The sequence below is a fragment of the Patagioenas fasciata genome, chromosome 4 (assembly GCF_037038585.1).
Source record: "Patagioenas fasciata isolate bPatFas1 chromosome 4, bPatFas1.hap1, whole genome shotgun sequence".
Taxonomy (NCBI): Eukaryota; Metazoa; Chordata; class Aves; order Columbiformes; family Columbidae; genus Patagioenas; species Patagioenas fasciata.
Genome location: NC_092523.1, coordinates 80250906 through 80268478, shown reverse-complemented (window position 1 = coordinate 80268478; position 17573 = coordinate 80250906). Strand labels below are relative to the sequence as shown.

General features: G+C 52.5%; 1 protein-coding gene across 5 annotated transcripts in view; it reads right to left on the bottom strand.

Annotated features, from left to right (window-relative positions):
- Positions 1 to 411: 411 nt before the first annotated feature.
- Positions 412 to 17573, bottom strand: part of SLC20A2 (solute carrier family 20 member 2) — a 54952-nt gene continuing 37790 nt past the window's right edge. For 3 of the 5 annotated variants that reach the window (XM_071808272.1, XM_071808274.1, XM_071808273.1), the window contains exons 9-10: positions 14184 to 14369; positions 412 to 982 (exon numbers count right to left, since the gene is read on the bottom strand). In XM_071808272.1, coding sequence (XP_071664373.1) covers positions 427 to 982; positions 14184 to 14369 — 742 coding nt within the window. In that variant the 3' untranslated portion in view covers positions 412 to 426. Of the gene's footprint in view, positions 983 to 8446; positions 9022 to 12867; positions 12953 to 13434; positions 13520 to 14183; positions 14370 to 17573 lie in introns of those variants that run through there. The other 2 variants (XM_071808275.1, XM_065836280.2) reach the window with 2 other exon arrangements.

The following is a 17573-nucleotide window of genomic DNA, read 5'->3' as shown; positions in this document are numbered from 1 at the left end:
CCGCTGCGGGCTCAGCTGCGCTCGGGGCGCGGCCGAGCGGGTTGGCCACGCCCCCTCTCATCTTGGCCACGCCCACTCTCACCTAGGCCCCGCCCCCTCTTACCTCGGCCTCGCCCCCTCCCAGTCCGTCCCGCCCCCCCCGCAGCCCGGGATGGCGCCGCCTGGCGGACACCGCGCGGCCCTGCAGAGCGCAGCGCCATCTCGTGTCCGTTCGGCGGCACCGCAGCCGGGGCAGGGACAGCGGGGCCGGGACTGTCACAGGGGGAGTCACACGGGAACGACCCCCGGGCAGCCCCGGTTCGTGTTCCCGCTTCGCTCTCCCCCTCGTGGCACAACTCCTGTCGCTGCCGCCCCCGCCCCAAAACGAACCTCCCAGCCCCGAGCCCGCTGTCCCCCCTCACGTTCCCCGGCCCAGCCGAGGGTCCCTCAGCTCCCGGCTCTGCCGCAGCCCGGGTCCCCCAGCCCGTCCCCCTCATTCCCGGGACACCCGGGGCTCCGCTGCTTTAGTGCTCTTTCCTCAAAAAAGGAGTTTCTGTGGCCACTCAGCCCCCCGTGTGTCCCTGACTCTTTTTTCAGACACTTTGACAAGTTCTCAATTTGTGAAGTACAGGACAAACCTCTCAAACACTCTAAAATATGTCTTAAAATAAAGTGGCCAAAGTCGTCATTTAAAAGGAGAAAAACCACTGACCAAATGCCCTCCCAGTGTGTGAACAGAGGGGCTGAAGTCACCATGATTAAAATGGAGCAATGAGCTTTGAATTCTCTCTGGTTCCTCCTCTCCCCCTCACCTGTGGCAAACCCAGCCCTTACAGATACAGTGAATTTTCCCCTAGGTTGCCCCTGAGATAACAACTTACACCTTTGAGCGTTCATGATCCTCTTGGAGAGGGGATGTTTGTCCACTTTGGTGCGTCGGGGGGTTCCTCCTGATGGTAACCAGGCCACGGACAAGGGACGCGTCCCGGAGACAGAGTGAAAGCTGCGGAGACAAAAACGCTCATTTCGCACGTAACCATTTTTGCTAAGAACTGTAGGGACTAAGATAGAAATAAGACACACTATTCTGCACGGAACCACAGAAATTATCACACGTAGAAAAAACTGAGTTGCCCAAACCTGGGTGCTCTGGTACCACATCTGATCCCTGCGGGTACAGGGGTGAGCACTCAGGGTCTCAGCAATGGCACTTCCATTCTTGATCACCCCAGGGACACTGGTGTGAACAGTCCGATAGAGCTGGGACACGGGCGTCCCTCCGTCCTGCAGAATCACTTCTAGTCTGGGGTCATTTCTGATGCTAAAGCCGAGGGGTATTCACCCCCAGGAGGGGTTGTGGGGCAGTATCTCCACATTTAGTTTAGCAGATCACGGCAGCGTGGGCTCCTCGATCCGGTGCTACAAGCCAGAGAACTGAACGCTCCGCTGTGCTGGCCTTATGGCCAAAAACAGGCTAACAACGCCCATTTCTTTACACTCCCCTCCTCTTCTACTTGTCCCATCTACAACTGCAATTTCTACAATATGCTTCATGTCACTCATCTCTTTTGTTTAACAGCGGAGAAAGAGCCGAACTCGAGCTGTCCCCCGAGGCTGGTGGAACCGTCTGCTCGTCACCAGAGCCTGTCTGGTACCTGCAGAACTTGCTGCATCTCAGCATCTCCTCGGATTTGGCATCTCAGAGATGCTCCACACTCAAGCGTGTGAGTAGCAACCACGACACCAACCAACCGAGCGCTCTGCAACCCTGAAATATAACTTCACATTGAATTTTGCCAGAGACGCAATTAGTGTCTGTGAGACTGAGAGGCTGGAACTCACCAGGCTCCTGAGCCGTCAAAACTAAAGCCGTCCAAGCAAACACCCACAGGAATAACCCTGCGTGTGCTGGGGGCTCTGCTCTTCCCAAAAAGCCTCACCACCCCAAGCCATGCTCAGTATTTCCATTCCCATAGCGTTTCGAGGTCTTCTTCGGAAGAAAAATATGCAAACTGAGAAAGAAGCGCCAGATTTCAGTTGTTAAGGCAGCATGGGCAGTGTAACGTGGCTTGCACCACACCTGTATGTGTAATTAGCATTGCAAATGAAGAAGTTTAATTCCAGCAGCAGGCGTGTTGTGGAATCCTGGAGCTCTGTTTTTCAGCTCGCTTCTGATCGCTCCTAAAGGCAAACGTTGTGGTTCATTCTGTAGGTATCGCGCTAAGGGACACGATTAAGAGGTACAAGGTAATTGAAAAGGTGTGGGCAGGTGGCAGCGAGGTCTGCGCGATGGGGACCAGGGCCCGTGAGCCAAGAACCACGGAGCTCGGACATCCCGTCCTGCTCCATTCCTCACCCCGTGCTGAGCCCAGGGAAGGTTTCCACCAAACAGGCTTCCATGGAGCTCAGCCACCTCCAAAAAGCTTCTTTTCTACTGAAGGTTTCACCCTTCTGCTCATTCCCGTGTCTCCCCCATCCTGGGACGCCCCAACAGCGATGGCTGGTTCGCACTCCTCAGTCCCGCTTAAGGGCTGGTTTAGAGAGGCACCCCCTGCACACACCGTGGCCATCAGAGAGCTCTGCACTGAAAAGCATCTTCCCTTTCTAAGACCGTTTTTCTCCTGATTTGTGCAACTTTTGTTCCAGCAGTGAAGAGACTGAGTTTACATCACCATAAACCAACAGCGCTTACTGCTGGGGGGGGGGCGAGCGTGTCCGCGTGGTTTTAAGCTCCACAAAACACCCCCTCGCTGGTTTTGCCTGGGCTGGGAGAGGAGCAGCAGTGGGGCTGCTGGTGCGGCTCCCCTGGCTGGGCTGCGGCAGGAAAAGAACCCCAAACCGCTCAAAACACGAGAATCACGGTGGGGGTGGCGTTCCGCACTGCCACACGGGGCTGAGGACACCTCTGTCACCGGGGTGCGGGTGATCACACAGGCCTGCAGGGTGCGAGACGCGTGCGGGCTGACCCGGAGACAGCGGGGTGCGGCGGGGAGGGTCAGCAGCGCTTCCACGTCCATTTCTTTGCTAAATCTGAAGCTTTCGGACAAAAAAAATCGAGAGGGTCATTTATATTGCCTAGAGGAAAAACTTACTTTCTGTACTAAAGAAACCATTTTCTGTGCAAAACCATTTAGGCCACTTTCTTCGTGCCCATCTACGAGGTGACTTTTCTCTTGGGATTTTCCATAATCCAGCTCATTGCGAGGAGAGAGTAACATCTACAAGGATATTTGACTCTGCAAAGAGGGGATAAAAATACATCTCTGTCCAAGCAAACCCCCGAAACCACTGAGTCCATCCGGCCTGGGAATAACTCACACCTATATCTGCCATACACCCCGGGGGGAACAGCAGCAGGTTGTAAAAGGCAGTTGTTTTGTGTTGTTTTTGTTAGAAATGGGACACGGAGTCCCAGGTCCCAGGTTCTGCGCTATAAGTCACTAAGCCCTTAGTTTAACCTGAATTGTGTTGCCTGCCGCAGCCGCACAAACCAGCAGAAACTCCCACCTGTATGGTCAGACTCATTAACGGTGCAGGGCCCTATTAGAGTGTTAAATGCTCTTTCTCAGAGTTTTTCTCCTTCATTCAGCATATGCTGGAAAGTTCTAATGAAGATGGGGGGGGAATAATGAACATTGGTCTGCACTCAGCTGCACCAAGTAAACTCTGAAGATCTAGAACAAGTGCGATTGCCAGGGGGGAATATCTGCTGCTCAGCTCCACCAGGGCTATATCTAAATATAGGAGGTGTATATATATATTTGCATGTATATATACATATAAATATAAGAGGTAAAAAATCCACCAGGCTCTTCAAGTGTGACCTTGCGTGTGCTCACGTTACCTGGGTGCAAACACAACAGAAGCAGTGAAGCGTCCCTCAGAGTCACATTGGACTGACGTACTGGGCTCAGGTGCTGAGGCGGTTTGGTGCCCGATGATGCGTTGGTCCCGAGAAATCCCCAGCAGGGATCCTCCTAAATCCACCCCTTTGCACCCCTGGACCCCATCAGGGCCTTGGGGCCGAACCCCTCGCCCCAGGGCTGGAGCAGCGAGGGCAGGATGGGGGTCCCCTGGTGTCCCCAGGCCAGGGGACGGGTTTGTCACCAACCAGCGCCTCCCAGACCATGTTATAAAATCACAGGACAACAGCAGCACTTGGGGTTAGCGGAACTGCACCCAAATCACCACCCCACGTCCGAACCAGCCGAGCTGCTCCCGGCTCCTCAGCGGGGCCGTTCAGGTGCTGCTGTGTGCTCTCACGGGGGACACGCACCACGCTGGATAATTAGGGACTCAGGCAGGCTTTTAAAAAGCCATTATTTCCTTATAAGCCTGTTATAAGCACCTCAAACCATGCCAAATGAACAGACGCTTGCCCCTGCAGCTCCGTGCCCAGTAACCCGCCGGTGTTACGGTGGCGCATCGGTGTTCGTGGCTCGTTACTCAGGGATAAAGAGGCTTTGGAGACAGCAGCCCTGCCGTGAGCAGAGAGCGGAGGACCAGCCCCGGCAGGGCCCCCTGCGCTGCGCCGCTGGATGGAGCACGAGCGTTAGCGCACGGCCCGGCCACAACCGTCCGCTCCCTCCGCTCTGCACCCTGAATGCGCCTGACGCTGCACTCCGAGCAGGAATCAGCAGGGCATACGACACCGTTAGACCAAGGAAGACCCTGTTTTGCAATTCTCACGGCAGATATTGCTGGGTAATTCACGACTTTTCCCTCCTCTCGGTCAGTGTGATCAGACGCTCGCCTTTGCCTTGCTGAGCCTTTTCTTCCAGGGCAGCAGGTTTTCCCTGCCTGGTATTTTCCTTTTCATCAGAAGGTTTGCACAGGTCTGTTCATTGCATGTGTGGCCGGACTGTAAGGGGAAATTAATGTGTGGTATCCTCTGAGTAATCAAATGATGATCTGATCCTATACTGAAGGAACATTCTCCAGTGGGCTCTTCGGGTTTTGCATCAGCAGCTTCTACTTCCACCGTTATTCACCTGTCTCAGCAATGACCCCTTGAATTTCAAAGCTCTTTTGGTATTGTTAATATGTCCTTTCTACCTCGCTTATTTTTACCCTTTCTGCTTATCCCAGGACTTGTGTTTTACATCAACACCACCTGCGAACATCTCGCATTTACTAATGGGTCTTACAGACTTTAACCTTACAAGACAGACATTTTGCCTCTATACGTTCCTTTGTGAAGGGGAGCTGGGGTCGTTCTTGGTGACAAAGGAAATATATTTACACTGTTCTGATGTAAACTACCCAAAGTAGCCAAGTAGGAAGTCTTTGCCCTGTTAACTCAGTCAGTCCAGGAGATTTTCTCCAAATGATGTCTAAGAGAGCATTTACTTCAGCCTCCATAAAGGAAGGAACGTTATTTGGGACGAAGATGGAATAGGGAGGACGGGGTTTTGTGGAACAAAAAGTCTGCAAACCGATGCAGCCTTTTAACCTCTTTAACCCGAATAAGCAGAAAGGTTTAGAGCCAACCTTTAAGTAATAAAACTCTTGAGCAAGTGCCGTCTCAAAGATCTCGGTCATAGATTTCTGCACGCAAATTGTTCCTGGTGCTTAGAAAGTTACCTAAAACGTGTGGAAGCAGAAGAGTGGGTGCATCACTGCCATCTGCCACCCAAATCTGCCCACGGGATCCCGTTGTGTCGCCATCCCATGGGTGGCCGAGCTTGTCCCCGTGCCTGAGCTCTCCTCTCGTCACCAGCTTCTCGTGCCCGTTCCCCCCGCGCCTGGTGTATTTCGAGCAGCACTTCACCCAGCGCCCTGCGACAGGCACCTTATCAGCGCCATAAAGAAATAAAGCATCTCTGGTGGGAAACAGAAGCCGTCCTGCCTGGAAACGAGGAAAGAGGACCCGTCAGCTTTGCCGTGATAAGGCTGAGTGTGAGGGACACGGCGCACGCAGTTTCCATGACGGGATCACCAGGAACCACGGGAAGCAGGGACCGGTGGAGGAGTCGGGCGTGCACAAAAGTATTCAGAGCAGAAAACTGGGGCAGTTTCAGGTGCTTTTCCAGGTTTCCACAGGAATCAAGGGGGCTCTCAAAGTTGTCTCACAAGTTCAAGAGAATCTCATCCATTACAGAGTACAGCAAGGTAACGTTTTCAGGTCACCCTTCCTGCAGTTTTCCCCCCATGTCCGGCCTGAATCTCCCTCCTTTAGTTTAAAACCATCACCCCTTGTCCTGTCACAACAGGCCCTGCTCAAAAGTCTGTCCCCATCTTTCTCATCGGCCCATTTTAAGCCTGGAAAGGCCACACTAAGGTGTCCCCAGAGCTCCTCTTCTCCAGCTGAACACCCCAGCTCTCTCAGCCTGTCCTCCCAGCAGAGCCCTCGGGTCTTTTGAGGTCCCTTCTGATCCCGAACACTCTGTGATTCACCTTGGTGGCCTCCGGACAGGACACCTGCCACTCCTGTCCTCCCTCCGAGTGAACACGACCAGTGAGTAATGACCCGTGGTGGCTCCTCGCACTGCACCACCACTGCCAAGCAGCATCGGGTGTCACAGCCTTGAATTCGCGGTTTCCATCAGATGAGAAGCCGTGATTCGAGGCGTGTACTCGTACAGCAGCCTCATGAACCCCTGCTCGCAGCAGCCTGCACTGGAAGCGGCCGTGGACGGAAAGACTCCAGAGGAAAACATCTCGCCCTGCCCCAGCACACCCCCAGCTGCATTCTCTGTACTCTGGCACCCCCAGAATGAATCTTTGCACCCACTGCGTGGGCAGCCCCTGCCCCACGGGGTGCTGGCCAGCCCGGCCCATGTAACCCGTCCCCAGCACAGCCTGGGCGGCCGGAGGCCAGCGGCACCCAGGGAGCACAGGGCTGCTCTGCGAGGACACGGCAGGACACGCAGGTCACGCCACAGCAGCTGCCGAGCGGGACGGGGACGGTGACAAACCCCACGCGAGGATGAAGCGAGACCCAAGAGCCGGCAAGCGAGCCGGGTGGAAGCTGGAGGCAGCAGGAGAGGTCGATGAGGACAACCCGGGTCCGTCAGCGCCTCCCTGGCTCTCCTCAGGCTGCTGTGAGTCCAGGACTCTACCACTGCTCCATGAGACGCGGTAGACACATTGCATTCTGAGATTCGGACTGCGTTTCCTCCATTAAAAGAAGAGTTTTACTTGTTATAAGTGTTTCCATCAGGCTTCTCTCTTACCTCTTGACCCGTTCTTTCCCAGGTTTTCGAGAAAAGCTGACATCCAGCTCCTCTGCAGCACCCAGCCAGCTCTGCCTGATGGACACCACCATGGCCCTGATGGCTGCATGGGGTGGGAAAACCCCTGTGGCACCCCAAGCCGCCCGGGTCCATCAGCATCTGCTCGCTGGAGCCCCCGAGCTTTTCGGGGCTCTCCTGGCTGCTCCGCTCGGCCCGTGGGTCCCACCCGCTCACCAGAGCTGCTTACACACCCCCGAGTTCCAGAAGGGGCTGGAAACCAAGCGCCGGTGCCATGGTGGTGGGGATGATGTTCACAGAACCCCCACAAGGACGGGGTGGCTGGGGGAGCTTTGCTGTGGCGGCCGAGTGACCCTGGAAAAACCCGAGAGGCAAACAGTGATAGGGGCTGTTTATCTTTTCTTTTTTTTTTTTATTAAAAATTTAGTATGAATGACCAATGGAAAAGTCACAATGGAGTACCAAGAACATCTTATCAAAATTTTTAGCAGCATTTAAACAGTAATAGATTCCCAGCCTCCTCCGGGCACCCCTTGTCCTTTACCTCCCACCCACGAGAACAGTAACTCTCACCCCAAACGTGCTTCCCAAAGCCGTGCAGGGGATGCCGTGGCCGCTTCCCACCCCGCTCCCCCGAGCTGCCGTGGAAAAACAAACCCCGTCCCACACGCCCCCAGCAGCCCCGTGGGGCCGCGTCACCGTCCCCTGCCCCGCCATCCTTGCCGCCCCAAAACCAGCGCTGAGCCCCCGTCCCACCTGCTGCCGGCCCTGGCTGCGCTGGGGGTCGCTGTGCTCCCCCCAGAGCTGCGGCCGGACGGACAGAACACGGGGAGACGGACGGAACGTCCCCCGAGACACAGAGGGGAAGGTGGAGGGTGAGATAAGGTCAAATTTAACCCACAAAATGAAGGCGGTGACGGGGAGGACCGTGGTGTGCTACAGAGGAACGAGGACGAGAACTGACCTTTCGTGTGTGCTTGCTTTTTGTTTTTAAGCTACATTAAGACATGAAGAGCACAATCCCAGCCTTGCCGGTGGACGCTTGGTGAAGACAACGTTAAATTAGGGGTGGGGAGAACACAACACAGGCCCACACACGCACACAAGGACATAAGGTCGGCAAAGCTATTCCCCTGCTTCTTTGGTACGTCCGAAACTTCCTTATCCAAAATATAGAAGGGAAATGCACCATTTAAAAGTTACCGTTTGTAAGTATTTACACAGCCATAACCGTCACGCTATGATACACAAAGATCAGTATGATATGGACAAAGTTATTTTATGAAAAGCACTTCTGCACATTTTATTTTGTTCCAGTATCTTGATAGCTTTTAAAAAACCCCACGTTATGCAGTCCTGTACCTCGCTTCTGCTCATATCAAAGGACAAGAAACATTTCCTAACCCATACTCTTCTTCAAAAGATTAAAAAATCGCCACCAAAATGATACACTATGTACAAATTTTACTAAATATTAAATTCTAGGCAATTATTTTCACCCCACTGATAATATAACTTAGGTGTTGTTACCTACTATATGCATATATAATTTCTTTAATATGTAAGAAATGGCACCACATCACCATGTCACCAATATGACACATCGTTATGTACAGCAGATCAGGAGTTAGATATGGAAGGCGGAGGCTCTGGGCTCTCTCCGTCCCGCGTCCCGCCGCGGGGCTCAGACGTAAGGCAGGATCCCGTACATCAGCAGGGCCATCACGCCGGCGCTGAACAGCCCGGCCACCGGCACCGTCACGAACCAGGCCAGGAAGATGTTGCGGAACAGGCGCCAGTCCACGGCTTTCTTGGAGCGGATCCAGCCCACGGCCACCACCGAGCCCACCTGGGGACACAGGAGGGGACAGGGTGTGAGGGGGGTCCAGGAACACGCCAATGCCAGCCGGCTGATACCAAGCGATGCTCGGGGATAAGATGTTGCGCCAGGGGAGGTTGAGGTTGGATCTGGGGAACAATTTCTTCCCCAAAGGGCTGTGGGGCATTGGAACAGGCTGCCCAGGGCAGTGCTGGAGTCGCCATCCCTGGAGGGTTGGACAGACGGACAGGAGGTTCTCAGGACATGGGGCAGGGGGTTATGGTTGGACTCAGTGATCTCGAGGGTCTCTTCCAACCAAAATGATTCTCTGACTCTAGAAGATGACAAGGATGCTCCCTCCTGGCGGCCGGCAGCAGGGGACACTTCTAGGCTGCTCTGACCTTGGTTTTTTTCAAGTACCTCCTGTTTTTTATGGGTCTCAGCATCAGCCAAAGAGACTGAACGCCCCGTGGGTTTTCCTGTGCCTCACGAGCTCCCAGATTCACCGCCACCTGCCCCTCACCTCAGGCTGTCGGGGCAGGGAAAGTGCCCCCCAAGTCTGCCCAGACCATGGGCCAAGTCACAAAAACACCCGGCAAGCTGTTGTTCTTTTTCAGGATGTGCAGAGAAATGTGGCACAGGGCAGGCCGGGCCAGAACGGCTCTGTGATCTACAGCTCTACCAACAGCACAGCCACGGCAACCTAAGCGGCTGAGCCCCCCAACAGTGACAGCAACTCAGGAGGGGACAGACAGACAGACAGACAGACAGCGCCAGGGCAGACCCAGCGCAGCCACCACCTGCACCAGCTCATCAGTCTGAGCCCAGCGCGTTATTTTTTAAGAACTGGATTGAGAAAAAACAATTCCAGCGAAAAATTAGGCAAAAATTTCGCCTCTTCCTTCCTGCCTGCCCTGGAGGGGCCTCAGTGCCATTTAGCAACACCACGTAAATCAGCGCAACCCCACTCGCAGCACGGGGTCCAGCAGAAGAGGTGGGAAAGGAAGGAAGCGGAACTCCAAGAGGCAGCTGGGCTCGTGCTCCCTGAGACGCCTCCTCTGTCCCCTGTCTGCTTAATGTATGGTCCCTTCCTATAGACCGTGAGCTGACCCGCGTGCAGAGCCAGGAACCGACTGATACTGGGAGCACAGAGAGAGGCAGGATGGGGATATTGAATCCGGGTCCGTCTTTAACACCTATTTAACTTGCAATGATTGCTTAACATGTATTTCTGGAGAAAAGAGTTCTCTGTGGAACAGCCTGTTGCCTTAGGACTAGAAGACTCTCAGAAGCTCGTAGGACAGAACAAAGGAAAACTAAAACTTGATATTTTAGGACTGAAAATGCCTTGGCTTAGAAAAAAAGAATTTAAAAGTGTCCTGACAGAGGAATGGGCCCAATATTTTGAGGGCGACTGCAACACTGTGCCAAAGGACTGGTGTGAAATTACCTGAAGGATGCGCGTGGCAGGAAACACAAATTTGAGCGAATAAAACTAAGGGGGTGGTTTATTTTCTCAGCCTAAAGCTCGATCCAATAAGGAAATCTGTTAGCAAGCACATAATCCGGACACACGGCAAAGGGCCAACGTGCTCTGCTGTATTTCGGAGGCGTATTTAGGAGGTGAAGCAGCACCTCGCCCAGCTGGCGGGAACCCCCCGCTCCTGCCTGTCTCAAAGCCGAGGAAGGAGCGTTTGGTTTAGGCTTTAGGCTTGGCTTTCCATTTCACACGTCCCGAGCATCGCGGTGCCAGGCTGTCCCGACGAGCATCGCTTAACGAGTCAGCCCAAACATCTGGAATCTAAAAGGTATCAGCGGCGATGGCATTGGTAACCTGTTTTAAACACCGTTCGGGTTTAGTTTATTAATAGTGATTTTGATGGACTAGGGTTAGGAGAGCAGCTAAAACTCGGGTGTAGGGCAACTACACCGTCTGCGCAATTTCAGATGATGTCTACGTGGAGATACTGGTTTGAAACCAGTGCAGTTTGCCTTCAGGATGCTCTGCGCAAAGCGTCACAGAAACGCTGCCGGCCCCTTGGTGCCGTGTGTGTCACAGCAACACAAACGCCAGCGGCCCATCCGAGCAACACGCAGGATGGGTTCTCAAAACCCCAAAATCGTAACAGCCACACAGAGCTGGCAGCGTGACCAAGTGGCTTTTGCACACAAAAAGCATTCATGTCCTGCACTCTGATTTGATCAGAACGCGAAGCCGCTGGGCCTGTTGCAGCTGAGAAATGCCTGTTTATTCCTCCATCTGACACCTTTGCGTTATCTTCCTCACAAGCTAACGCTTCTCTTCCTGGTACCAACCTCCAGCTCGCTGCCACGTCCCCTCCAAGACCTGAAAACTGCTGCCCAGAGCTCTCCTACATACGGGTCTCCATTTTTCACCATATCCTTGTGTTTCCCTCCATCTACGGCGTTTCACGCTGCTCCTTCGCTGCCATCAGTTCATCTGGCTGTTGCACATTCAGTTCTACTTTGCTGTGGAGCAAATGTTGGGGAAAAGCCCAATTCCTTCTCCCTGATGCTCCCATGCTCACTTTGAACCCGCTTTCTTTTGGATTTCTAAGGCAAACCGATTTTCCTGCTGATTTTGAAGAGGGCGTTGCTGCCTCAAGGGCTGACAGCATCTTCAGAGAGGCCACTTTGCCGTGGACTAAAGGACATATAATAGCTCCTTTGTTCTTCCACCAGTCCCTCGAAGAAAACAAGGAATATATCTGCTAAAAATACTCGCTTTATCTTGTGCTGATCAGCCAGGATCTTTCAGCCCAAGACTTCATGCTGCTGAAACACAGCCGGTTACAATGACGTGACATCCTGGAACAGCCTAATCCTATTGCCAAGTGGATCCTCCCATTAAGAGGGATCCATCTAATTAGACACAGCGAAGCGCAGGGAGCAGAGCAGCCTAACCGCATTAACTGCTTTTATGGGAGGCTTTTTAAAATGAATTATTCTGTCCTGCGGTTAGAAAAGCGCAGCCTTTAACTGCGTCGACTCAATCAATCCCTCCTAACCCTGCCCTTTGTTACCTTATGGCTTCTCAGGCATTTCCTTCCCAAATTCGGTCTATTTGTTGCCCCAAAGCGCGTTTTCTCCTTCCCGAGGGCTGGCTGGAAACGCCTGGGGCACGCAGCTCGGGTACCCAGAGCTGGACCATTCTCCCTGGCAAATTCCTCATCCCGCACCCGATTCGCCCGCCAGCTGCAAGGAAGGTGCTTTTGGGGTGGCGTTTCCAGAGGGGATGGCGTTATTCACTCCCCAAAACCCCGCTGGTTCAGAGGAACCAGCGCTCGGCCAGCGCCGGGAGTCCTGAGCGGCTTTCAGAGCAGCGCAGTCTTGGCTGCTCCTCAAAGAGCCGGAGAAACAAATGATTTTGCTGAAAAAACGTTTCTTTTTTTCTAGAAAAAGGGCCGATTGAACCCACTCGGGGCGTTTTGCAGGATGTGTGGATCTCAGTGACTCGTTCACTGGAAACCAGGTCAACAGACCAACCTTGTTCAAAGAACTAATTACAAGGGCCGGATTCTGCGTTGTAATGCACAAAAGTGAGGACAAATCGGTTTAAGAGAAGAGAGACATTAAAATATTAGCGATGTTTTTCATACAGGCGGCTCTCAAATACGTATAACCAGAATCACACAAACTACGCGTCTACATGATTTAATTAACGCTATATTAGTTCGGTATGATCATGTAAGGTTGAAAGACGTTCCAGACTTTTGTGCAGTGGCTCGTAATGCTGACTCGGAGTGGCCGCATGGCATGCTGAAGGCAATCTGCAGGAATCGCTATCTCTCGTGGGTTGTTACGGCCGGACCTAGCGATGTGATTTACTGATGGGATCACTGCAAACTCCAATACCTTGCAATGGGTGGAGCTTATTGGAATACCCACATTTGAGGCTACAAGTACCGTTAGCGCACACATTACTTCAATGCAAAATCCACTGTGAAGAAATAAAAAACAGACAAAAAAGACAGATGGAAAACCCGTCGTACGAGCGTTATCTGCAGGAAATCCCATGCCATGCACTTATCGAGAGAGCGGATATAAATGATGAGTGGTGTGCAGCCTCTGAACACGGGAGAAACGCCGCCCGACCAGCTTCAAACGGCACCGCAGGAGGAAAACAGCTCCTTCCCTCTCATCGCTCGCTTTAAAATTGAGCCTAGGGTTTTCTGAGCAAGCCTACGGAGTCCGGGCTCCGCTGGCCACTGTGCCCAATTGCAGCCGCTTTATGTGACAACTCCAATGCGATTTTTAGTTCTTTTGTTCTGCAGCCTGATTATTTCTCTCCCAGCCCCTGGCCAACCCTCGCCTGCGGTTCTGTTTTCCCCTGGCCGCGCCGTTATCCGCCGGCCCGGGCGGCACGTTTGAAGGCGAACATCCAGCCCACCCCGGGCTGAGGGCCGGGCGAAGGCTCCATACCTTGCAGTGTGTAGTACTGACTGGAAGTCCAACATTGGAAGCTACCACAACTGTGAACGCCGAAGCCAACTCAATAGTGAATCCACTGCGGGAAGCATAAGAAAACACTTCACAATCACTCTTTGCATCCGCTCGGGCTGATACCGTGCGGCGTGCCCAAGTCTTACCCGTCTCTTCTTCGACTGTTTTATCTCCAACTGAGTTTTTTGGGTCATAGGAATAGGTTAAGAGAACAAGGAAGGGCTGAATAAGAGGGACAGTAAGGTCTAGTCATCATGGCTCACTGCGTCAGGGACTCGTACTGGTCTGCGCTGCGGTGAATCATGCCTAATTAGTAATTTGGTTAAGCAGCAGCAGAGGTCGAGTATGCATTAAGGATGAAATTTACTGTAACGAATACTATGGTTTTAAAAAGCCTGAAGCACATTGGGAAAGCCACCGTCATCCTGCCGGCTCCAAATGCACCTCGTGCTATGCGGGTGAGGTCACCAGCAGGAGACCCGGCTCACATAGACCTCTACGCCTTGAACGCATTGGCTATGAGTTCACAGGGTTAGTTTGGGTTTCCTTTCTTTCCCATTCTTTCTTTCTCTCCTTTTTCATTATTTTTAGAAAGATGGAGAAGTCGAAGCCGGGTTACCGTTAAAACCAAATCACAGCATATCCAGCAAACTGCACTACAAACAAATGGCAGCTTCTTGGCGATTTCTCCCAAGATTGCAGGACCGTAAGGAGAACGGCGCACCTACCTGGACGGCGTGATGGGAGTGAGGTCTTTACCCATGGTCTGGATAACTCTTCTGCCCCAGACCCAGAGACCCACGCAGATCCCAACGCCCCCGTAGAACAGCAGCCAGACGGGGGTCGACGCCTCCTGCATGACCCCACCTTGCTCGTAGATAAGCCAGAGCGCCACGAGGGGTCCGATGGCATTGCTGGAGAAACAGAAAAGCAGGACCCTGGTTACCGAAATGCAGATAACTGCCTTGCAAGAAGCGTCTTATTTTCTACGTGGTCTGACTTGGCCCCTTCTCGCTTGGCGAGGCCACAGCAGAGCATCCTTATCGAGCTGCTTTTCCAGCTGTCACCTCACCACTGATAACTACAGCAAACGCTCTTTTACAAAGGGTTTCCTGCAATGTCAGAGTTGGTGATGCCTCACTGCGTCTGTTCTGGGAAAACAAGCAAACAAACAAGAGTTTTCAGGACTGCACTGAAGTCATCTCCAAGTTTACTAGTTCGAGATCTCTGCAGCTTTAAAATTCAAGTCTTAAATCAGGTCTTGTTGTCAAAGAGGGAAATAGTGAATGGAGTTACCATCCTAGACAGTAAGATACAGATGTTATCTAGTCTGACACCCTGACAGCGTTTATCCCTAACAGACAAAAGCATAAGCTGCACTTGGGTCTAAACCCTCAGGAGAAGAGCAGAGCAAGCCTGCCCAATGTCATTCCAACGTCATTCCGATGTCATTCCAACGTCATTCCGATGTTGTTCCGACAGCCGCACTGCCGGCGGGTCCCCCTCTTTGTAACGTGATAAGCAGCGCGGGCCGCAGCCGCCTCACCCGCCACGTTCAGCTGCTGGTCCTGCTCCAAGGCAGGCGGGTGAGTTAGAACCAGTTCTAACGCCAGCGCCGTGCACACCCAGCCACCCTCACCCACCAAAATCCTCCACTTGGTTCAGGGGGTTGAAGACACTGGGTAGCGATGAAGAACTAAATACACCAAAGAGCGAGTTCCACCAGCAAAAACACTCTAGATATATACGTATAAACACAAAATACTGATTCTGTGTCTGAGTATGAAGTGGATTTGTTGAATTTCTGCACGAGTGAAACGACGTTACCTGAAAAGCTCTTAGTGCCTGAATGCAAGAATTAGTTTGCCCTGAAGGAAGAAGAGATTCTTGACTGAAGAACCATTTCTAATATTTTTTAAGTTGGCCTGAACCTTCTTGGCCAGTGTTCGCAGGTGTGGATTAAATTCCTTGCACGTTTAAATGCTTTATTGTGCAGAGGAAAAGGAAAGTAATTCACTATACCTTCAACTGATGGATGAGGAAGGACGGACAACGGCAACTAAAATACTGAATAAAGGGAAAACAAACCAGATCATCCCTTTTTGTAGTGCTGTGTGGCATGAGGACAACCTGGCTCCTGAAAATAACAACAAGTACAATTAGAGTGAGCTCAGACGCCCATTCCTGGCTATTTTGAAGAGATTATGGATGGATATTTGTCAGCCTCAATGTAAACGGGCAGATGGAAAAGGCTTCAAAAACTGCGGCAGCAAACTGTGCGCTTCGGTACCAAAAATGCAGTTTTAATTACTTGCAAACGCTACGCCTCTGCGAATCAACCAAGCTTAACCCTTGAAGGAAAGGTTCTTTTCTTATTTGTGGCAAAGGCAAAACTCTGCTGGCCTACGAGCAGCCCCGGGGGAGCCGAGCGGTTGGTGCTGCCACACAGACCAGAAGAGACAACGCTGACGCCCCGGAGGTGGCACTGGTGACACCTTCCCTGTAGGACAAGAGAACAGAGGAGCCCTGATCACAGAATCACTGTGGTTGGGAAAGACCCTCACAGCCATCGAGTCCAAGCATAACGCAGCCCTACGCCAACGGGGAACAGCGCTACAAGAAGCTGATGGGCCTGTCCACCACTAAACTGCCAGTTTATGAACATTGTGACTCACAACCCGCAAGGACGAGGAGCCTGGAATACATCAGTCGCCTTACCTGGGCCGGAGCTACTTGTGGTAGCCCAGAGGGACAAGAAAGACAGACAGAAAGCAGCCCAGGGGCTCCAGATCCCTATCTACATCTATCCATACGTGAAACTGCCATTAGGTTCCTATGAAACCCAAGTGCTCTTGAGGATGTTGCCATTTTATTTAGCTATTAGGTTTAAAAGCCAAGACAAGCTGTTCCCGTCATGGTGCTACTTGACTTTTGGACACCTAACACACATTTTTCCCACTGAGCACACGGGGACGGCCATTACAAGTTAATTTCTGGATGAATTTATAAAGTGTTACGGCAGAACCCCTGTGTCTGTCTGTGGCGAGGTTTGTTCTCCGTTGTCCGGTGGTGTAACCATCCCCGCTGCCCCGGCCGCTGGCAGGAGCGGGGACTTTGCAGCGCGTGGTGTGTGGGGCTCTTTGCCTTTTCCGGAGGCACGAGAGAGGATTAAACGCCACCCACAGAAACCCTCGCACTTGCAGACCTGCCAGGATGGTTTCTGGAGACCCCGAGACGATTCCGCTCGCTCTCTCACCTAAAGGTGAACAGGCGCGACTTCTGTTGTCACTCTGTCCCGCGCCATTTTTGTAAAGCTGTGGTGAAAGGCGGCATTTGACAGCGAATCTGGGCTATAAATAGGGGTTTCTCCTCTCCCCTGCAAGACAGATAGTATTACCAACCAAAAAAGCCATCATGAGACAGGCTCAGGAGCCACGGCTTGCCCTGCGCACCAGCTGACAGTTTTAGGTGTCTCTGAGTCCCAAGTCCGGGCCCTTCTCCGGAGCAACCCATTTATATATTTGGGTTTTAATTACGCCTCTCTTCCCCAGTAATGGGGGGATGCCCTCAGCTGGATGCTCCGCCACCAAACCCCATCCAACCCGTCATGATATTTGATGAACCAGCAACATCGCTGGTGCGCCACCACTTTGTACGAGTGACCAGCGAGCTGTTCAAAAGGAAAACCCGACTGTATTTGAATGGAACTGAAGGAGCTTTGCGTTACAATCTGCCACCTACGTGCCACTCGATGGCCACGCGTGGATCCTCCGCTACCTGAAAAACCAGATTGCGTTTCAGCCGCTTTTTCCCGTTGAGCAAAAGAAGCTTCAGGCATTCGTTATCGCCGATTAAAACCGAACCACGAGCAAAACAGCTGAGAAAGCGGTATTAGGCCTCCAATATGACAAATATCATTACAAATCCCCAGTCATTCGAGTATTTCCCAAACCAGGATTTCACAAGCGAAATGTTTTTCCAGCGGGATGGCGTTTCTGAAGATGCTGCAATTAGGGTTGGAGACATCACCCGCTTGAGTACGGGTGCAAGGAAGATAACGCCTCCATGCACCAACAGGGAACAAAGTCCTCATCTCCATGGATCTCAGATTATGGAGT